At 47.1% G+C, this 17,396-nt stretch overlaps 1 protein-coding gene across 9 annotated transcripts in view; it reads left to right on the top strand.

Annotated features, from left to right (window-relative positions):
• LOC110512780 (ankyrin-3) overlaps positions 1 to 17,055 on the top strand; it is a 115,464-nt gene extending 98,409 nt beyond the window's left edge. For all 9 annotated transcript variants that reach the window (XM_036972079.1, XM_036972077.1, XM_036972078.1 and 6 more), the window contains 7 exons: positions 1,470 to 2,286; positions 4,123 to 4,417; positions 8,306 to 8,389; positions 10,270 to 10,353; positions 10,522 to 10,767; positions 11,766 to 11,844; positions 15,516 to 17,055. In XM_036972079.1, coding sequence (XP_036827974.1) covers positions 1,470 to 2,286; positions 4,123 to 4,417; positions 8,306 to 8,389; positions 10,270 to 10,353; positions 10,522 to 10,767; positions 11,766 to 11,822 — 1,583 coding nt within the window. In that variant the 3' untranslated portion in view covers positions 11,823 to 11,844; positions 15,516 to 17,055. The remainder of the gene's footprint in view (positions 1 to 1,469; positions 2,287 to 4,122; positions 4,418 to 8,305; positions 8,390 to 10,269; positions 10,354 to 10,521; positions 10,768 to 11,765; positions 11,845 to 15,515) is intronic.
• Positions 17,056 to 17,396: the final 341 nt, after the last annotated feature.

The following is a 17,396-nucleotide window of genomic DNA, read 5'->3' as shown; positions in this document are numbered from 1 at the left end:
CTGATAGTTCCTGATCTGTCCATAGGACCTTACAGTAGTATCTGATAGTTCCTGATCTGTCCATAGGACCTTACAGTAGTATCTGATAGTTCCTGATCTGTCCATAGGACCTTACAGAAGTATCTGTGATAGTTCCTGATCTGTCCATAGGACCTTACAGTAGTATCTGATAGTTCCTGATCTGTCCATAGGACCTTACAGTAGTATCTGATAGTTCCTGATCTGTCCATAGGACCTTACAGTAGTATCTGTGATAGTTTCTGATCTGTCCATAGGACCTTACAGAAGTATCTGTGATAGTTTCTGATCTGTCCATGGGACCTTACAGTAGTATCTGATAGTTTCTGATCTGCCCAAATGACATCTTTGATAGTTCCTAAATTTCTTGCTGCTACCCCTTCTTCCTCACCTTGTCCCCTTGTGCTCCTTGTTGTCATACCCCGCTCCTTAGGCCCCCCCCCCTATATATTAGGTATGTATATAGGAACTATAGGTCTATATATAGTCCCTCCTTAGGCCCCGCCCCCCTATATATTAGGAATGTGTAAAGGAACTACACGTCTATATGTAGTCCCTCGTTAGGCCCCGCCCCCCCTATATATTAGGTATGTATATAGTAACTACAGGTCTATATGTATTCCCTCGTTAGGTCCTGCCCCCCCTATATATTAGGTATGTATATAGTAACTACAGGTCTATATGTAGTCCCTCGTTAGGCCCCGCCCCCCCCTATATATTAGGTATGTATATAGTAACTACAGGTCTATATGTATTCCCTCGTTAGGTCCCGCCCCCCCTATATATTAGGTATGTATATAGTAACTACAGGTCTATATGTAGTCCCTCGTTAGGCCCCGCCCCCCTATATATTAGGTATGTATATAGTAACTACAGGTCTATATGTAGTCTCTCGTTAGGCCCTGCCCCCCCCCCCCCCCCCCCGATATATTAGGTATGTATATAGGAACCTCAGGTCTATATGTAGTCACTCCTTAGGCCCCGCCCCCCTATTTATTAGATATGTATATAGGAACTACAGGTCTATATGTAGTCCCTCCTTAGGCCCCGCCCCCCTATATATTAGGTATGTATATAGGAACTACAGGTCTATATGTAGTTCCTTATTTTTCACTGCTCATCCTCTGTACTTACATTTCCATGTGATTAACATCACAGATTACTTGTTGACTAAACTCATTATCAAGTCATATCCAGGCCTGTATTCCAACAGGCCATTTGCAGATGAGCCATGTAAAGAACTGCTAGCTACCTGCTACCTGCTAGGCTGAATGCTAACAGCTTGCCTGTCTGTTATAAGAGTATAAGTCAGTGATTATCTGCAGGTGGCAGTATTATATGAACAGCACTCCTTCCTTCCTCCATCCTCCTTCCTCCTGTACATGCTGAGTGTCTTCATGTTGTTGTGTCCCTCCATCTCAGCTCCACTGTGTTGTGGTTATCTCATCCAGGTTCCAGCAGCATCCAGCTGGAGCTTCAGACCCCCACAGGTTTGATCTGTCAGCCCCCCACCCCGCTAAGCAGCGACCACTTCTTTGACGAGGACGCTGGCCTAGACTCCCCCTCTAGAACGCCCACTAGACCATGTGACTTGTCACTCACCCAGACCACCAGCACCCCAGGCCCCGCCTCCCATGCTCAATCCCCCACAATAGTGGTAGAGGAAGACACCTCTGGACCTCTAGACTCCCGGGGAGCCGGGAAGGGCGCCGGGGAGGGTGCCGGGAAAGGCGGGGGCCCTAAAGTGACCTCCACTGAAGATGACACGGGGGTTAGCAGAGAGTCAGTGGCCTCATACAAGCCCCATAACAGGGAGGCAGGGCTGAGAGAGGAGGCTGAGCAGGATGTTGACATGGGGATGCTGATACATCAGATTGATCTTCCTCAGGGGGTGGTCAGGGAGGATGAGTGGCTGGCAGGAGCCAGAGGAGACCCATCAGAGACCCTAGGCTTTAGGCCTGCCCTGGGGGGAGAGGGGGTAGAGGGTGGTGTGTCTGGTCCTCCCGGGGAAGAGGAGATGGAGGAGGGGGAGTTGAGTGAGGAGAAGTTAAAGTCTCTGTTGGAGGAGATGGGGCTGGAGGAAGGCTCGGAGGACGAGGAGATGACGGAGGAAAGGATAAACGCCATCTTGTCTCAGGTTCAGCAGGCAGACAAAGATGTGATGTCATCACCTGCAGGTTGGCATAGTGAGACGTCCAGTGTGAACGTGGAGCCCCCGACACCTGGCCGCAGTCTGAGTGCTGAGGGCAACGACCTCCAGGACACCAGGTAGGATCTGATATTATTATTAAACATTAATAATGTTGTATATACAGTATAGGCTACATCCATGTTATTATACACCAGGCAGAACTTTACTCTGAAAAACATTCCCTCTTTGTCATCTCAGTCATGACAGCATTGTTTTGGTCTCTTTAAAGTCTGTTTATATGTGGTGAAGCCCAAGACATATACTACATCACCAGATGTATGTGGACCCTTCAGATGACTGGTTTCACTATTTCAGCCACACCTGCTGACAGGTGGATAACATCAGCACACAGCCATGCAATCTCCATAGACAAACATTGCAAATAAAATGGCTTGTACTGGCTCAGTGACTTTCAACGTAACACCGTCATAGGATGCCACCTTTCCAACAAGTCAGTTCGTCAAAAATGTTTCCTTCTAGCTCTGCCCTGGTCAACTGTAAGTGCTGATATTGGGGAGTGGAAATATCTAGGAACAACAATGGCTCAGCCATGAAGTGGAAGGCCACTCAAGCTTAGAGAAGGGGACTGCCAAGTGCTGAAGGGCGTAGTGCGTAAAAATCGTCTGTCCTCAGTTGCAACACTCACTACCGAGTTCCAAACTGCCTCTTGAAGCCACATCAGCACAATAACTGTTTGTCGGGAGCTTCATGAAATGGGGTTCCATGGCCTAGAAGCCGCACACAAGCCTAAGCTTACCATGCGCGATGCCAAGCGTTGGCTGGAGTGGTGTAAAGCTCGCCGCTATTGGACTCTCGATGGTGGAAACGTGTTCTCTTGAGTGATGAATCACACTTCACCATCTGGGAGTCCGACAGATGAATCTGGTTTTGGCGGATGCCAGGAGAACGCTACCTACCCCAATGCATAATGCCAACTGTAAAGTTTGGTGGATGAGGAATAATGGTTCATGGTTCGTTCCCCTTAGTTCCAGTGAACAGAGATCTTAATGCTACAGCATTCAATGACATTCTAGATTCTGTGCTTCCAACTTTGTGGCAACAGTTTGGGGAACGTCCTTTCCTGTTTCAGCATGACAATGCCCCTGTGCACAAAGCGAGGTCAATACAGAAATGGTTTGTTGAGATCGGTGTGGAAGAACTTGACTGGCTGCACAGAGCCCTGACTTCAACCCCATCGAACACCTTTGGGATGAATTGAAACGCCGACTGCAAGCCAGGCCCTGCAAAAATGTTCCAACATCTAGTGGAAGGCCTTCCCAGAAGAGTGGAGGCTGTTATAGCAGCAAAGGGAGGACCAACTGGAATGAGATGTTTGACGAGCAGGTGTCCACATACGTTTTGTCATGTAGTGTATTTCCACATTGCTTGGACAATGTTTTTCTAATTCTAATTGTAATCTCCCCGGCTCTCCCCCTCCCCCTCGCCCTCCCTCCCTCTCCCACCCTCCCGTCTCCTCCTCTCTTCCCCTTCCTCTCTCCTCCTCTCTTCCCCTTCCTCTCTCCTCCCCCTGTCTCCCTCCTCCTCCCTCCCTCTCCCACCCTCCCGTCTCCTCCTCTCTTCCCCTTCCTCTCTCCTCCTCTCTTCCCCTTCCTCTCTCCTCCCCTGTCTCCCCCCTCCTCCCTCCCTCTCCCACCCTCCCCCTCCTCCTCTCTTCCCCTTCCTCTCTCCTCCCCTGTCTCCCCGCCTCCTCCTCTGCCCTCCCTCTCTCACCCTCCCTCTCCCCCTCCTCCTCTCTTCCCTTTCCTCTCTCCTCCCCCACCCTCCCTCTCCCACCCGCCCCCCTCGCCCCCCCTCTCCCACCCTCCCCTTCTCTTCTCTTCTCTTCCCCTTCCTCCCCCCTCCTCTCTTCCCCTTCCTCTCTCCTCCCCCTGTCTCCCCTCCACCTCCCCAAGCCCTGTGAATTCCCTGGACTCCCTGACGACATCACCTGTCCGACCAGCAGAGAAATCCAATGGAGACCACGCTGACTTCCTGTCCCAGCCCGGGTCACATCCTGAGGCCCAGGGTACATCCAACGGGGTGAAGGGTCATGGCCAGGTCGAGGACGAGGGAAGGGCGTCAGCGTCACAAGGAGGGCCGGAAGAGGGAAGCAGAAGGACTCTGGAAGAGGACAGCACAGCAGGACCAAGCAGCAAGGAGCAGCAACAGGAGAAGGGAGGAGTGCAGGGGTCACAGCACAAAGTCCAGGTAACTCTACACATCATGACTCTGCTGTTAGTCCATGTAACTCTACACATCATGACTCTGCTGTTAGTCCAGGTAACTCTACACATCATGACTCTGCTGTTAGTCCAGGTAACTCTACACATCATGACTCTGCTGTTAGTCCAGGTAACTCTACACATCATGACTCTGCTGTTAGTCCAGGTAACTCTACACATCATGACTCTGCTGTTAGTCCAGGTAACTCTACACATCATGACTCTGCTGTTAGTCCAGGTAACTCTACACATCATGACTCTGCTGTTAGTCCAGGTAACTCTACACATCATGACTCTGCTGTTAGTCCAGGTAACTCTACACATCATGAGTCTGCTGTTAGTCCAGGTAACTCTACACATCATGACTCTGCTGTTAGTCCAGGTAACTCTACACATCATGACTCTGCTGTTAGTCCAGGTAACTCTACACATCATGACTCTGCTGTTAGTCCAGGTAACTCTACACATCATGACTCTGCTGTTAGTCCAGGTAACTCTACACATCATGAGTCTGCTGTTAGTCCAGGTAACTCTACACATCATGACTCTGCTGTTAGTCCAGGTAACTCTACACATCATGACTCTGTGCTGTTATTGTGGACATGGCTGTTCTTCTGTTCTCATCTCACTCACAAGGTTTATGTGTTATGGGAAAGACCAGTGTACTCTGATATCTAGCTGGTGAAGACCACGTTCAATGGATCAAGGTGGAAAACAAATGCATCTTCTTCACTTCTAACCCTTGTGGCTGGACAGTGTATTTCTTTAAGACGAACCTCTGAGTCAGGATCTGAAATCATTCCTGTCAGACAGGATCTATGACAGGGCTGTTCTGAACCACATGACAGACAGGATCTATGACAGGGCTGTTCTGAACCACATGACAGACAGGATCTATGACAGGGCTGTTCTGAACCACATGTCAGTCAGGATCTATGACAGGGCTGTTCTGAACCACATGACAGACAGGATCTATGACAGGGCTGTTCTGAACCACATGACAGACAGGATCTATGACAGGGCTGTTCTGAACCACATGACAGACAGGATCTATGACAGGGCTGTTCTGAACCACATGTCAGACAGGATCTATGACAGGGCTGTTCTGAACCACATGACAGACATGATCTATGACAGGGCTGTTCTGAACCACATGTCAGTCAGGATCTATGACAGGGTTGTTCTGAACCACATGTCAGTCAGGATCTATGACAGGGCTGTTCTGAACCACATGACAGACAGGATCTATGACAGGGCTGTTCTGAACCACATGACAGACAGGATCTATGACAGGGCTGTTCTGAACCACATGACAGACAGGATCTATGACAGGGCTGTTCTGAACCACATGACAGACAGGATCTATGACAGGGCTGTTCTGAACCACATGTCAGTCAGGATCTATGACAGGGCTGTTCTGAACCACATGACAGACAGGATCTATGACAGGGCTGTTCTGAACCACATGTCAGACAGGATCTATGACAGGGCTGTTCTGAACCACATGACAGACATGATCTATGACAGGGCTGTTCTGAACCACATGTCAGTCAGGATCTATGACAGGGCTGTTCTGAACCACATGACAGACAGGATCTATGACAGGGCTGTTCTGAACCACATGACAGACAGGATCTATGACAGGGCTGTTCTGAACCACATGACAGACAGGATCTATGACAGGGCTGTTCTGAACCACATGTCAGACAGGATCTATGACAGGGCTGTTCTGAACCACATGTCAGTCAGGATCTATGACAGGGCTGTTCTGAACCACATGTCAGACAGGATCTATGACAGGGCTGTTCTGAACCACATGTCAGTCAGGATCTATGACAGGGTTGTTCTGAACCACATGTCAGTCAGGATCTATGACAGGGCTGTTCTGAACCACATGTCAATCAGGATCTATGACAGGGCTGTTCTGAACCACATGTCAGACAGGATCTATGACAGGGATGTTCTGAACCACATGACAGACAGGATCTATGACAGGGCTGTTCTGAACCACATGTCAGAAAGGATCTATGACGGGGCTGTTCTGAACCACATGTCAGACAGGATCTATGACAGGGCTGTTCTGAACCACATGTCAATCAGGATCTATGACAGGGCTGTTCTGAACCACATGACAGACATGATCTATGACAGGGCTGTTCTGAACCACATGACAGACAGGATCTATGACAGGGCTGTTCTGAACCACATGACAGACAGAATCTATGACAGGGCTGTTCTGAACCACATGACAGACAGGATCTATGACAGGGCTGTTCTGAACCACATGTCAGACAGGATCTATGACAGGGCTGTTCTGAACCACATGACAGACAGGATCTATGACAGGGCTGTTCTGAACCACATGACAGACAGGATCTATGACAGGGCTGTTCTGAACCACATGACAGACAGGATCTATGACAGGGCTGTTCTGAACCACATGTCAGACAGGATCTATGACAGGGCTGTTCTGAACCACATGACAGACATGATCTATGACAGGGCTGTTCTGAACCACATGTCAGTCAGGATCTATGACAGGGCTGTTCTGAACCACATGACAGACAGGATCTATGACAGGGCTGTTCTGAACCACATGACAGACAGGATCTATGACAGGGCTGTTCTGAACCACATGACAGACAGGATCTATGACAGGGCTGTTCTGAACCACATGACAGACAGGATCTATGACAAGGCTGTTCTGAACCACATGTCAGACAGGATCTATGACAGGGCTGTTCTGAACCACATGACAGACATGATCTATGACAGGGCTGTTCTGAACCACATGTCAGTCAGGATCTATGACAGGGCTGTTCTGAACCACATGACAGACAGGATCTATGACAGGGCTGTTCTGAACCACATGACAGACAGGATCTATGACAAGGCTGTTCTGAACCACATGTCAGACAGGATCTATGACAGGGCTGTTCTGAACCACATGACAGACAGGATCTATGACAGGGCTGTTCTGAACCACATGACAGACAGGATCTATGACAGGGCTGTTCTGAACCACATGTCAGACAGGATCTATGACAGGGCTGTTCTGAACCACATGACAGACATGATCTATGACAGGGCTGTTCTGAACCACATGTCAGTCAGGATCTATGACAGGGCTGTTCTGAACCACATGACAGACAGGATCTATGACAGGGCTGTTCTGAACCACATGACAGACAGGATCTATGACAGGGCTGTTCTGAACCACATGACAGACAGGATCTATGACAGGGCTGTTCTGAACCACATGACAGACAGGATCTATGACAAGGCTGTTCTGAACCACATGTCAGACAGGATCTATGACAGGGCTGTTCTGAACCACATGACAGACATGATCTATGACAGGGCTGTTCTGAACCACATGTCAGTCAGGATCTATGACAGGGCTGTTCTGAACCACATGACAGACAGGATCTATGACAGGGCTGTTCTGAACCACATGACAGACAGGATCTATGACAGGGCTGTTCTGAACCACATGACAGACAGTATCTATGACAGGGCTGTTCTGAACGACATGTCAGTCAGGATCTATGACAGGGCTGTTCTGAACCACATGTCAGACAGGATCTATGACAGGGCTGTTCTGAACCACATGTCAGACAGGATCTATGACAGGGTTGTTCTGAACCACATGTCAGTCGGGATCTATGACAGGGCTGTTCTGAACCACATGTCAATCAGGATCTATGACAGGGCTGTTCTGAACCACATGTCAGACAGGATCTATGACAGGGCTGTTCTGAATCACATGACAGACAGGATCTATGACAGGGCTGTTCTGAACCACATGTCAGTTGCAAGGCAGGACATAGTTGTTACTGTGTAGTCAGAGCCCTAACCCTGCCTGGTTCATCAGGAGGGTGGTAGAGATAAGGAGACCAGCTCTGATGAGGAACGGACTGTCACCACCAAGGTGTACCGACGGAGGGTCATTCTGAAGGTACCTGGCCTGCTTGTGGCACTGAGTGGTGTGTTGCCCCAATGAGGCCTGTGCTGTTATCAATGTGCTGTCTGTCTGTGTGGCCTGGGCCTGTCTGTCTGTTTGTCTGTGTGTCCTGTCTGTCTGTGTGGCCTGGGCCTGTCTGTCTGTGTGGCCTAGGCCTGTCTGTCTGTGTGGCCTGGGCCGGATGTGACAGTCAGGCTCTACAGGAACCTAGAGCTCTGCTGCCTTTCTGCTTGACCAGCTGTTCCCAACTAGCTGTAGCTACTGGCTGACTGGGTTGATCTGTTCTACTGTCCATGTGGTATTAGCTAGTGAATGACAGTAGCACTCACCAGCTCTGGAGACTTCGGCATGTTTTACATCCATCTACTTCCTAGCCTGTCTTCATTTTAACATCAAAGATTTGACAGGTTTCATATCACAGCAAGAATTCACACTAACATTGTTCCAGATCATTCTATCATCACATCATTCTAATATACGTAGTTAAACTCAGTCTTTCATCATGGCTTGCATACTGTTGATGTTGGCTTGTGTTTTTAGTTCCATGTACAATGTTACCATCACCACCTGTGGTTTTCTCTGGATCCCTCTACGAAGTTAATCTTTTAATCAGTTAGTCATTTCATGTTCTGTGTGTTTATTTGATGAGTGGTGGTATTAAAGGGTCATATTGTGGCAGTGCTTTTTGCAAATGGAGCTTTGTGTTGCTATTGTCCCTAGGGCAGGTAAACTAACCTCAGGTAAACTAATGATGACAGGTAAACTAACGTCAGGTAAACTAAACTCAGGTAAACTAACCTCAGGTAAACTAATGATGACAGGTAAACTAAACTCAGGTAAACTAACCTCAGGTAAACTAACCTCAAGTAAACTAATGATGACAGGCAAACTAACGTCAGGTAAACTAATGATGACAGGTAAACTAACGTCAGGTAAACTAAACTCAGGTAAACTAATGATGACAAGTAAACTAACGTCAGGTAAACTAACCTCAGGTAAACTAATGATGACAGGTAAACTAACCTCAGGTAAACTAACCTCAGGTAAACTAAACTCAGCTAAACTAACCTCAGGTAAACTAACCTCAGGTAAACTAATGATGACAGGTAAACTAATGTCAGGTAAACTAACGTCAGGTAAACTAAACTCATGTAAACTAACCTCAGGTAAACTAACCTCAGGTAAACTAACGTCAGGTAAACTAACCTCAGGTAAACTAACCTCAGGTAAACTAACCTCAGGTAAACTAACCTCAGGTAAACTAACCTCAGGTAAACTAACGTCAGGTAAACTAAACTCATGTAAACTAACCTCAGGTAAACTAACCTCAGGTAAACTAACCTCAAGTAAACTAATGATGACAGGCAAACTAACGTCAGGTAAACTAATGATGACAGGTCAACTAACCTCAGGTAAACTAATGATGACAGGTAAACTAACGTCAGGTAAACTAAACTCAGGTAAACTAATGATGACAGGTAAACTAACGTCAGGTAAACTAACCTCAGGTAAACTAATGATGACAGGTAAACTAACCTCAGGTAAACTAACCTCAGGTAAACTAAACTCAGCTAAACTAACCTCAGGTAAACTAACCTCAGGTAAACTAATGATGACAGGTAAACTAAACTCAGGTAAACTAACGTCAGGCAAACTCACCTCAGGTAAACTAATGATGACAGGTAAACTAACCTCAGGTAAACTAATGATGACAGGCAAACTAACGTCAGGTAAACTAACCTCAGGTAAACTAATGATGACAGGTAAACTAATGTCAGGCAAACTAACGTCAGGTAAACTAACCTCAGGTAAACTAATGATGACAGGTAAACTAATGATGACAGGTAAATCCTACTGTACCATATCATTCTCAGGGAGAACAGGCCAGAAACATCCCTGTGGAGTCAGTGACAGAAGAGCAGTTCACAGACGAGGATGGAAACATAGTCACCCGAAAAGTAACTGCTGTACCCCCCTTCACTACACACCCCACACCCCTATTACATCATCACCCTGTCCTCTTCTGATATCACCTGAACATCTCCCCCCATGCCCATCCTCCCCATCTCCAACCCCCATCCCCATTCCTCTGTCCTAACATGACTTTATACCCCTCCACTCCTAAGGTCATCAGGAAAGTAGTACGTCGTATTGCTGCTACGGCAACTACTTTTACTGCTGCTACTACTGCTACTACAGAGGAGGTGAAAGCAGGAGGAGCAGTAGGAGAAGGAGGAGCAGGAGGAAGAGGAGAAGCAGCAGGAGGAGGAGGAGGCAGGAAGGAAAATAAGGGCAGGAAGAGAAACAAGCGACCCCGAGGAGGCCCTAAGGCAGAGCAGGAGAGCTCTAAGGGTCAGAGGGGAAAGACTGAGGTTTGCTCCATGATCATAGAGTAGACTGAAGTGTGGTGTTGACACTAACGGTAGACTAGTAGTGGAGAGAGTTCCAACTAGACGGTAGACTAGTAGTGGAGAGAGTTCCAACTAGACAGTAGACTAGTAGTGGAGAGAGTTCCAACTAGACAGTAGACTAGTAGTGGAGAGAGTTCCAACTAGACAGTAGACTAGTAGTGGAGACAATTCCAACTAGACAGTAGACTAGTAGTGGAGAGAGTTCCAACTAGACGGTAGACTAGTAGTGGAGAGAGTTCCAACTAGACAGTAGACTAGTAGTGGAGAGAGTTCCATCTAGACAGTAGACTAGTAGTGGAGAGAGTTCCAACTAGACGGTAGACTAGTAGTGGAGAGAGTTCCAACTAGACAGTAGACTAGTAGTGGAGAGAGTTCCAACTAGACAGTAGACTAGTAGTGGAGAGAGTTCCAACTAGACGGTAGACTAGTAGTGGAGAGAGTTCCAACTAGACGGTAGACTAGTAGTGGAGAGAGTTCCAACTAGACAGTAGACTAGTAGTGGAGAGAGTTCCAACTAGACGGTAGACTAGTAGTGGAGAGAGTTCCAACTAGACAGTAGACTAGTAGTGGAGAGAGTTCCAACTAGACGGTAGACTAGTAGTGGAGACAATTCCAACTAGACAGTAGACACTGACGGTAGACTAGCAGTGCGGAATGCTTCAGAGTGCTGTGGTGTGTGCTTGTCAGACAGCTCAGTTCAACGTGAAGCGATCAGAGAGCTCAATCTGACCTGCTGTCAGTGTGATGTCAGTGTTTACTGGTCAGACTATGAACCTGATGGTTCAGTGATGCCAATCAGCTGGATGTAGTGAATTAACAACTCCCTAAGTGTTTTCTTTCAGCATGTCTAGGACACTAGTGGAGAAGAGTTTCAGTCTGCCTGGTGTTTCTGTGTGTTCTGCGGGCCTGCCCCTCATTCTGCCATCGTCCTGTCTAACCCCTCTCTCTGTGTGTTGCAGTCTGGAGAAGGGTCAGGGTCGAAGGTGAAAAAGAAGCAAGTGGAAAAGGATCAATGATAACAGTCGTGTGCTCAACCTGGTACGTACAAGTATGGAGCTCAGGTCTGATAGAATATGGAGGGAAATGGGGATCACTTAACACTACAGCCGGGTGGTATCCTGTCTGGATCCATTATCCTGTCGGATCCAGCAACTGGCTGTCTGGATTCATTATCCTGTCGGATCCAGCAACTGGCTGTCTGGATTCATTATCCTGTCAGATCCAGGAACCGGCTGTCTGGATTCATTATCCTGTCGGATCCAGCAACCGGGTGTCTGGATGCATTATCCTGTCGGATCCAGGACAGGCTCAGTCTTGATCCATTATCCTTTTCGGATCCAGCAACCCGGCTGTCTGGATCCATTATCCTGTCGGATCCAGGACAGGCTCAGTCTGGATCCATTATCCTGTCGGATCCAGGACAGGCTCAGTCTGGATCCATTATCCTGTCGGATCCAGCAACCGGCTGTCTGGATCCATTATCCTGTCGGATCCAGGACAGGCTCAGTCTGGATCCATTATCCTGTCGAATCCAGCAACAGGCTGTCTGGATCCATTATCCTGTCGGATCCAGCAACCGGCTGTCTGGATCCATTATCCTGTCGGCTCCAGGACATACTCAGTTTGGATCCATTATCCTGTCAGATCCAAGAACCAGCTGTCTTGATCCATTAGCCTGTCGGATCCAGCAACCGGCTGTCTGGATCCATTATCCTGTCGGATCCAGCAACTGGCTGTCTGGATCCATTATCCTGTCGGATCCAGGACAGGCTCAGTCTGGATCCATTATCCTGTCGGATCCAGGACAGGCCCAGTCTGGATCCATTATCCTGTTGTCACCAGGGCATGCTCAGTTTGGATCCATTATCCTGTCAGATCCAGGAACCAGCTGTCTTGATCCATTGTCCTGTCGGATCCAGTAACCGGCTGTCTGGATCCATTATCCTAACCCTAACCCTACTGACAACATGCTAACTCAGCCCTATAGAGAGGACCCTACTAACAACATGCTAACTCAGACCCCTAGAGATGTGACCCTACTGACAACATGCTAACTCAGCCTCCTAGAGATGTGACCCTACTGACAACATGCTAACTCAGCCCCCTAGAGATGTGACCCTACTGACAACATGCTAACTCAGCCCTATATAGATTTGACCCTACTGACAACATGCTAACTCAGCCCTATATAGATGTGACCCTACTGACAACATGCTAACTCTGCCCTATATAGATGTGACCCTACTGACAATGTGCCAACTCAGCCCTATATAGATGTGACCCTACTGACAACATGCTAACTCTGCCCTATATAGATGTGACCCTACTGACAACATGCTAACTCAGCCCTATATAGATGTGACCCTACTGACAACATGCTAACTCAGCCCTATATAGATGTGACCCTACTGACAACATGCTAACTCAGCCCCCTAGAGATGTGACCCTACTGACAATGTGCCATCTCAGCCCTATATAGATGTGACCCTACTGACAACATGCTAACTCTGCACTATATAGATGTGACCCTACTGACAACATGCTAACTCAGCCCTATATAGATGTGACCCTACTGACAACATGCTAACTCAGCCCTATATAGATGTGACCCTACTGACAACATGCTAACTCTGCCCTATATAGATGTGACCCTACTGACAACATGCTAACTCAGCCCTATATAGATGTGACCCTACTGACAACATGCTAACTCTGCCCTATATAGATGTGACCCTACTGACAACATGCTAACTCAGCCCTATATAGATGTGACCCTACTGACAACATGCTAACTCTGCCCTATATAGATGTGACCCTACTGACAACATGCTAACTCAGCCCCATATAGATGCGACCCTACTGACAACATGCTAACTCTGCCCTATATAGATGTGACCCTACTGACAACATGCTAACTCAGCCCCCTAGAGATGTGACCCTACTGACAACATGCTAACTCTGCCCCCTAGAGATGTGACCCTACTGACAACATGCTAACTCTGCCCCCTAGAGATGTGACCCTACTGACAACATGCTAACTCTGCCCTATATAGATGTGACCCTACTGACAACATGTTAACTCAGCCCCCTAGAGATGTGACCCTACTGACAACATGCTAACTCAGCCCCCTAGAGATGTGACCCTACTGACAACATGCTAACTCTGCCCCCTAGAGATGTGACCCTACTGACAACATGCTAACTCTGCCCCCTAGAGATGTGACCCTACTGACAACATGCTAACTCTGCCCTATATAGATGTGACCCTACTGACAACATGCTAACTCAGCCCCCTAAAGATGTGACCCTACTGACAACATGCTAACTCAGCCCCCTAGAGATGTGACCCTACTGACAACATGCTAACTCTGCCCCCTAGAGATGTGACCCTACTGACAACATGCTAACTCAGCCCCCTAGAGATGTGACCCTACTGACAACATGCTAACTCAGCCCCCTAGAGATGTGATCCTACTGACAACATGCTAACTCAGCCCCCTAGAGATGTGACCCTACTGACAACATGCTAACTCTGCCCCCTAGAGATGCGACCCTACTGACAACATGCTAACTCAGCCCCCTAGAGATGTGACCCTACAGACAACATGCTAACTCTGCCCCCTAGAGATGTGACCCTACTGACAACATGCTAACTCAGCCCCCTAGAGATGTGACCCTACTGACAACATGCTAACTCAGCCCCCTAGAGATGTGATCCTACTGACAACATGCTAACTCAGCCCCCTAGAGATGTGACCCTACTGACAACATGCTAACTCTGCCCCCTAGAGATGCGACCCTACTGACAACATGCTAACTCAGCCCCCTAGAGATGTGACCCTACTGACAACATGCTAACTCTGCCCCCTAGAGATGTGACCCTACTGACAACATGCTAACTCTGCCCCCTAGAGATGTGACCCTACTGACAACATGCTAACTCTGCCCTATATAGATGTGACCCTACTGACAACATGCTAACTCAGCCCCCTAGAGATGTGACCCTACTGACAACATGCTAACTCAGCCTCCTAGAGATGTAACCCTACTGACAACATGCTAACTCAGCCCCCTAGAGATGTGACCCTACTGACAACATGCTAACTCAGCCCCCTAGAGATGTGACCCTACTGACAACATGCTAACTCTGCCCCCTAGAGATGTGACCCTACTGACAACATGCTAACTCAGCCCCCTAGAGATGTGACCCTACTGACAACATGCTAACTCTGCCCCCTAGAGATGTGACCCTACTGACAACATGCTAACTCAGCCCCCTAGAGATGTGACCCTACTGACAACATGCTAACTCAGCCCCCTAGAGATGTGATCCTACTGACAACATGCTAACTCAGCCCCCTAGAGATGTGACCCTACTGACAACATGCTAACTCTGCCCCCTAGAGATGCGACCCTACTGACAACATGCTAACTCAGCCCCCTAGAGATGTGACCCTACTGACAACATGCTAACTCTGCCCCCTAGAGATGTGACCCTACTGACAACATGCTAACTCAGCCCCCTAGAGATGTGACCCTACTGACAACATGCTAACTCACACTTTCTGAGGGCCTTGCAGTCTTGTTAGTTTAGCTGGTTGGTGCAGTTGGTTAATCAAGAGAGACAAACTATTCACAACATACACAGTGGTGAGAGAATTAAACTCATGTTGATCTAAATCACCTATCATATGTTTTTTGTTTTGCAGGTTTGTTGATGTTTCATGACTTCCTGGAAGGGAGATGACTGGAACTTGAAGCAGGAGAACAGCCAATCAGAACGTGTGTCTGCAGCTTTCACGTTAACGCATGGTTTTACAGCAAGACCACTTTATTTGATTTCGCATGAGCATGAAAAAATTACTTTTCTGTCCACAACCTGGGCTCCAGTCATGACCTGTTGTTACCACGGTGACAGGAGAACAGGGGTGTGGTCTGCTCCATCATGGCGTCAGGACAACAGTAGCCACGCCTCCAAGCATCTCTCGGACCAATGAGGTACAACAGGACGTTTGATTGACAGATTAGAGGAACACTTGGAGTCACCTTCTACAAGCCTTATATATTCTGTCCTGTAGCCACACCACTGGGGTGGGTGTATAATGTGGTTGTGTTTTTTAATAACAACGGGTGGTTTGGTTGTATATAAATGACACTGTAAAAACTTCTGAAGTTAGTCACTGATAGTTTGTTTTCTGCACTGGTAGGACAGCTTCGCAAAGCATTGGAATGAAATGCCTATATTGATTCCACCTTTATGAAAATGCTTGGGTGTTACTGCACATGTCTAATTATCAGCAGGAAATATTTGTCAAATGGAAATGGTAGCTTGATTTGAACCCAACTCCACTGCAACTCGCAAACATCACTTCTGTGAACATATTTCCTCAGAGTACTAATATTTTGATGCATGAGATTCACCTGGTTTGACTTAGTTTTCCTCATTTGCGAACATTGTATTATGAAATAAGGTGTTACTTCTATCAGTGTCTGTCTACTCTGCTCTGGCACTGACTGTTTTAAAGAGACATGAACACACAGCCACCTGGGGGACAGCAGGACAGAGAGGGAGACTTCATTCTAATGCTTTATGAGGGCCCACAGTGTAACATGGAATATGCCTCTACTATTAAAGACGTGGAGATATGAGAGCTCCCAATATATAATGTAGACTGTCACATTGGAAAGAGTTAGAGAGCATTTACCCCAATATATAATGTAGACTGTCACATTGGAAAGAGTTAGAGAGCATTTACCCCAATATATAATGTAGACTGTCACATTGGAAAGAGTTAGAGAGGTATTACCCCAATATATAATGTAGGCTGTCACATTGGAAAGGGTTAGAGAGGTATTACCCCAATATATAATGTAGACTGACACATTGGAAAGGGTTAGAGAGCGTTTACCCCAATATATAATGTAGACTGACACATTGGAAAGAGTTAGAGAGGTATTACCCCAATATATAATGTAGACTGACACATTGGAAAGGGTTAACAGTTCTCATGCGTATTTGCTCCAAACCAATCATTGGTCATTGTTTTAGCAGTGTAATGTTATGTTCTAAGCCTGCTGTAGTTTAAAGGGGCATTTTTTTCTTTGGGGTTTGGTGCCATATTTCCTTCCGTTGATTCTCTTCATATGAGACCACCTAAAGCATTGATTGATGATCTGGTAACACATGACAACCAACATGGATGATCCCATTCATTATTTAAGCAGAAATAAATTGTGTTTAAACTGAAACAGTCTGAGGTTGTTTTCATCCATCTCTACAGTACGTTCCAAATACTTTGGGGGATTTTATTTAACAATTTAACAATTATTTAACAATATAATAACATACACATACATAATGTTTGAATAGTGTTCAGTTATGAGGTTGACTTACACTGAGAATACAAAACATTAGGAACACCTGCTCTTTCAATGACAGAAGGATCAGGTGAATCCAGGAGAAAGCAATGATCCCTTATTGATGTCACTTGCTAAATCCATTTCAATCAGTGTAGATGAAGGGGAGGAGACGGGTTAAAGATGAAGGGGAGGAGACGGGTTAAAGATGAAGGGGAGGAGACGGGTTAAAG

Source organism: Oncorhynchus mykiss, unplaced genomic scaffold (genome assembly GCF_013265735.2).
Source record: "Oncorhynchus mykiss isolate Arlee unplaced genomic scaffold, USDA_OmykA_1.1 un_scaffold_119, whole genome shotgun sequence".
In the NCBI taxonomy this organism is placed as follows: Eukaryota; Metazoa; Chordata; class Actinopteri; order Salmoniformes; family Salmonidae; genus Oncorhynchus; species Oncorhynchus mykiss.
This window is presented reverse-complemented; position numbering and strand designations above follow the sequence as displayed.